General features: G+C 35.1%; 1 protein-coding gene across 1 annotated transcript; it reads left to right on the top strand.

Annotated features, from left to right (window-relative positions):
- Window positions 1-817: 817 nt before the first annotated feature.
- LOC125197558 (ethylene-responsive transcription factor ERF095-like) lies at window positions 818-1,453 on the top strand. The gene has a single exon (XM_048096325.1). It carries the CDS (start codon window positions 834-836, stop codon window positions 1,167-1,169), a length of 336 nt encoding a protein of 111 aa, XP_047952282.1. The 5' UTR covers window positions 818-833; the 3' UTR covers window positions 1,170-1,453.
- The last annotated feature ends 4,547 nt before the right edge of the window (window positions 1,454-6,000 follow it).

The raw sequence follows: 6,000 nt of genomic DNA, 5'->3' as shown, positions 1-6,000 counted from the left end.
CCTTTTTAGTAAAAGTCAACACATTTTTCCACACCTACTTTACTCTCTCTTACTTTTTTCTATCTTCATCCCTCTACCTTTTTAATTTTCCACTTTATTCTCTCTTTACTTAACTCACCTAACACAATTTTTCTTAATCTCCGTGCCGAAAAGTTTTGTCTTCATTATTATGCCTCCATTACTATTAGATATTAATTATATTATGATATTATGGCATGTCACTTAGATTAATTAAGATGATATCATTTTGGAGATTTCTACATGTCACCTTGAATTCAATTCGATGAAAATTCAGTTTGGTGAAAATTGGCTACATACAAAAAAATCATGTATTGAGCACATTCAAAATTGAAGTTAAAGACTTTTAATAACTTATAGTTTTGTATATTAGCCCTATAAATTACTATAGAACTAGAACAGTCTAACAGAGGGTATTATAGTTTCATACTAGTAGTTTTTTAAAAAGACAAGTCCTCGTTTCAGTACTTAGTGTCACTAATATTAATTTGGCACAATTAAAATAAGACGTCACTAAACTTACTGCTCACCAATTTGGACCATTTTTTGGAATAATTCATCACGTGCGCCTCTATCTCACAATTTTGTTTGGCATAGAAAAGAGTCAAGTCTGATTTATCCAAAGCCACCACAATGACCAGCCCAGATGCATTGCATACCAAGTCAATTGTTCCAAAATGGAAGCTTCTATCCACGTGGCATTACATCTCGGCCACACGATTGTCCAAGTAGAACATTCCAACACATATAAATTGCCACATCACTTCAGGTTTAGTGCACACAAACACAGACCAAATATAACGTAACTAACCATCATGGACAGTCACAGCAAAGAAATCAAGTATAGAGGCGTTAGGAAGCGGCCGTCAGGAAAGTACGCCGCCGAGATACGAGACTCTGCCAATCAAGGCGCCAGAGTATGGCTAGGGACATTCAACACCGCGGAGGAGGCTGCCAGAGCCTACGACACCACCGCCTATTCCATGAGAGGTCACTTGGCGATCCTCAATTTCCCCCATGAGTATAACTTGCCCAGCAGCTCCTCGCATTTCGCCTCCTCCTCGGATTCGACGAGGAAAGATGATCGTGGGAGACAAGTTATCGAGTTCGAGTACTATGACGACAATTTGCTAGAAGAGCTCCTTCAATGAGTAGAGGTAAGAGGTGGGGGGTATTGTTTTGTTAAAAAGGCTGAGAGAAAGTGTTACTATCAAAATTTATTGTTGTGTGGTGGCTAATAAGTGTATGTTAAAGGGTGATCAGAAAAGTGTTAACACCCTTCAGATACGCATTGATTGAGGATCATTTAATTTGTTACTATGTAATTGTACATACATACTGCCGGCCTGCATGAAAATTGCGCAAGCATAAAGTGACATCCCATATCGATTGAATTATAATGTGATATTTCAATAAGTTTGGTATTGCGAATCCTTCTCCAACTCTCAGTTAAATTTTAAAAATATTAACGACTTATCAGAATTACTACATGAAACAGTCTTATTGAAGGTTCAAGCGATAGTGAGTTGTCTATGGATATGAACCATATGGATCAACTTAGGGGCTAGGGGTGTGGCATCACTGGCATGTGCGTGGTCTGGTCTAATATAACAACGGCTTGTGGAAACGAAAAAGACTTAATTTGGTTAGACTTTTAGATGTTATTGCGCGCAAATACTCCGATCCATTTGTCCTCAAAAATTTGTCTCATTTTGTCATTTTAGTCCGCCCCATAAAATTAGTCAATTTTCTGTTTTGAATACTTTTTCTTATCACACATTATACTACTAATAAGATCGGTCTTACTTTCCACTAACGCAACTTAAATTCTTTGATCTTTCTCTTTCATACTATACTAGTAATTTCGTATTAAAACTCATATCATCCTATAATTCTCTATTTTTATGGGATGGAGAGAATATACAACATATTATCAGCAATAACATTTTAATCACTACCCAGATAACATCTCAACTTGAGCTACCACACATTTAATTTACTAATCAACAATACCATTAAGTTCAATAACATAATTTGATACCACCAAATTGCAAAGGCAGAAAATACAGAAGCACACCATTAAGTTTTGAGTATGAACATAAATTCAAACAAGCAGAATGGATACTGAAACCAGACGAATTCTCAAAGGCAACGAGAAGCTTATCTTCAACCCGCGGCTGCAGACGGAGGGCGATGCTTCCCACCGCTACGAGGGTCATGAGGGCGAGGCGGCCGGTGAGGAGGGCGAGGGCGAGGCGGCCGGTGAGGAGGGCGAGGGCGAGGCGGCCGGTGGGGAGGATCAGGCTGAGCATAACCACACATTCCATACAAGCAGCGCCTCCGAAACCCGCATCTGTTGTCGCACTTCCCACAGTGGTTGCGGTTTCTGTTTGTGTTGACGCATCGTCCCCTGCAGCATTGACTTGTGAAACGGCACCGTCTCCCGCATTGCCCGCAGTTGTTGATGTCATACGTCACGTCCACGCATCTGTTCTGGCAGCACAGAACCCGGACTCCCGGGGGCTGCCCCTGCCCGCACACCCACGGCTGCCGCCAGCACCCGGACGGCGGCCGCGGGTTATTCAGTCTTGCAAGCCATGGGGATGATGAGTTTATGGCATTGTTTCTTTCAAGAGTTTGAAGAAGTAGGCTTTTTCCTTGTGTTGGTTGAAGATGTAGAATGAAAGGGAAGATGTATAGTAGGAATAGGGGAAATATGGTGTTTAGATTCATTCTGACATTTTCTTTGCAGAAGGTAGGATTGTTATTTTGAAATATTTATAGGAGTAAAAGGGGGTTCATTCGCAAAATTCATGTTTTTCTTAGTTGGTTACTCTCTAAGTCGTGATGGAGTATGATGGGCGACTTCAGAGCCTTTACTTTTTTCCATAATTAATATTGGCTTTTTTCACACCATCAGCCTTTCAAAGCTTCCTCACTAAGGGCTGTTATTACAAAATTAAATTCAGATTTTTTTATATTTGGAGAATTATGATCATATGCAGAATCGTCATTTTTAGATAAATTTTTCTTTGTTTTAATTCATTTAAGAAAATGAGGATTTTAATAATACGAAGACCATTTAAAAATCGATTTAGCTTTCATACATTTGCATGAGCAAGCTCAATGTGCTATTATGTGCTACGTATTGTGCAATTATTATTTTAATCATTAAAGTGTATCGTGAAATTTGCGTGTGGGCCGAATTTAGTGCTCAACAAGGCGGCCCAATAAAATCATTTAGACTAAACTTGGCAACCTACTTGGGTCATCAAAAGGCCCGATTACTATACTGTTAAGGATCCGATTGCAAATGTTAAATCCTCACACATACAAACTTTAGTCACTACTATGAAATAATATTCCCTCTTCTCATTTTACCCTATAGCGTATAAAAGTATATTTGGCCTATTTTGGTAAACGTACACTCACACGCTCACGCACAGTAGGTTCGTTTCCGATAATAAAAACTTATGTGTTCGTGCGAAACATAACTTATCATGTTAGCATATATAGTCTACAATTCCTCCAAAAATAAATATGAATACATTTTTTTTGTCATGGTTGTTCGCGACAGGATCGGAGTAGAATCCAAATGAGTGGAATGTGTTTCAAACGACAATATGACAAACAAAAAGGTTGTTTACAGTGTGTGTGTGAGTGGACATAGTGGTAAATGGTAAATGCTTGAGCCCAAAGGTCTTGAGTTTGAGTCCACCATGATACGACTTTTAAAATTTATATTCATTTGTATGTAAAAATAATACAAGTTCATTTATATTTTAGTAAGTTGGATTGAGATTATATTGATGGTAATGGATGAGATAGAAAAAATTAGTGTTTTATTAAAAAGTTGAATTAGTTTGGGTTGGATGAGAAATTTTCAACCAACTCCTATGTAGGAGTATTAAGTTTAGGACGAACTTAAATATGAAAATCTTAACAAAAACGTTTTCTGTCTGGAATATCATTTAAAAATCGTCGACCTTAAATGTTCAAAGGAAGCTTCACTCTCTTTTTATTAAAGAATACAAGTCCCATAATGTTTCGAGAGAGAGACAGTGCGTGTAATCGCTATTGAACTTTTGGGATTCTTTCTACACTTAGTTTGACCTATATGAACGTGATATGAATTAAGTGATATCATACTATAAGTTAGTCACTCAAAAGATTTGACTGATATGAGTTGAAGGTTGCTTTTATACTGGAAAGTTGAAAAGTAGTACTCCTTTTCGCGATTGCCCAATTTCCAGTAGGTAGGAAAAAATCACACGTACAAGGAAAATTTAATTTGAGTTTTTAACCTTAATGTAGATTAATAAAAGGAATTGAATATTTAAAATAAAAAATGATAACATGTTTAAAATTAATCAATTTATATAAAAATAATAATTTGATTTGTAATTTTTAACCAATCTAGGAGTATTATACTGGTCGAAAGTAGATAGATCTTCAATATAGATCCCCTATGTTTTTATTTTAATTTTGTTTGTCACAAGTCAAGTTCTTCCGTATCCGAAATCACTAGTAGTCTAGTAGACCAACAAATAGTAACAAAGAAAATAGTAAAAGGAATAAAAAGGATAAACAATAATAAAATAAAACAATTTTTTACAAGCATAAGAATTGAGACGGAGGGAGTAACAAAGAATTGAAGTACTATATAACCGACCAATTTCAACAAATTTCAATTTCATGACACGCGCCTGCACAGAAAATATTCAAACCCACATTATTAATAGATATTGGTTTCACTTCTTCCTAGATTTCATACTAGTCTAATAAAACCCCAAGTTCTTATGATGCGATTCCTACTAGATTTCATACTGGTCATATAAAACCCAACTTATTATGATGCCAGATAAGATTAAGAATATATAATTGTGAGTTCACATCTAGAGAGACGAAAAATTATTATTAAAAAAATATTATTCCCTCAGTCCATATGTAGCAGAATCGTATTCCTTTTTGTGTTATTCTACTGTAGCCAAGTCATTTATGTGGAATATTATTCTTAAACTTCATACCGAAAAGAAATATTTTTATTAACAAGGAACAGAAGGAGTAGTTGATTCAAAATTAAACCATCGTAGTACAAATTTATGATAATTGTTAGTGGAGTAATACTTAAGAATAATGTATGTTATTATTGAGTACAAACCTATCCCACATCAGAATAATTGTAAATTGTACGTAGTACTAAAATTATGATCTAGTAATTCGCATTATTCAAAAGTTATTAAAATTAATCAAAAATTATAATTTAAATGAAAATTATAGTAATTCACAAAAATATAAACACACACCCACAGGAGATTTTATTATAATAATTTGATTTTTTTTACAGATAAATTAATAGGAATTTAAAAGAAATAACTAAGTTCTCCAAACTAAGGATATTTTCATTTGAACTTGAGAATAGGAGAAGCAAATGAATGCTCTGGGTAGAAGAAGTATTTCAACGGCTTCTCTTTGGCCTGTATGGAAATGGAGAAGGCTCAATTTCCACCACCGATTTTAAGCAAACCTTAAAAAAAAGTAACCATAGTTAGCTGTTTAATTTTGTAAAAAAAGAAGAAGGGACTTCTTCTACCTAGAGAATTGATCATCTTCTTCTCCAATTTGTTAGAAATAAAAAATGAAATGCAGAGAACACGTTCTATACTTTACATAAATATGTGATAATAAATGACACCATTTGGAAATTTTGACAATGTTTTATAGTTCTTCTGTATTGAACAAAGGCGAAGATAGTGGTGAGGAATTATACCGAAATGACCTAGGTAACGAATTATACCGAAATATACTTCCAACCTCGTGCTGCCACGTGATATGTAACATGCAATATTATAAACACAAACATACATTAGGTCATTTCGGTATAATTCGCAAATGAATATTTAGGGGTAATGGTAATAACTATTCTGTATTATAAAACGTTCACCCTGCAATCTGGATTTCATTTTCATTTGAACTTGAGAA

This window comes from Salvia hispanica, chromosome 6 (genome assembly GCF_023119035.1).
Source record: "Salvia hispanica cultivar TCC Black 2014 chromosome 6, UniMelb_Shisp_WGS_1.0, whole genome shotgun sequence".
In the NCBI taxonomy this organism is placed as follows: domain Eukaryota; kingdom Viridiplantae; phylum Streptophyta; class Magnoliopsida; order Lamiales; family Lamiaceae; genus Salvia; species Salvia hispanica.
Note: the sequence above shows the minus strand (reverse complement) of the source record. Positions and strands in the feature narration are given on the sequence as shown.

Excerpts from the sequence above, each read along its gene's own strand:
- LOC125197558 (XM_048096325.1), top strand. The coding sequence starts at position 834 with ATGGACAGTCACAGCAAAGAAATCAAGTATAGAGGCGTTAGGAAGCGG.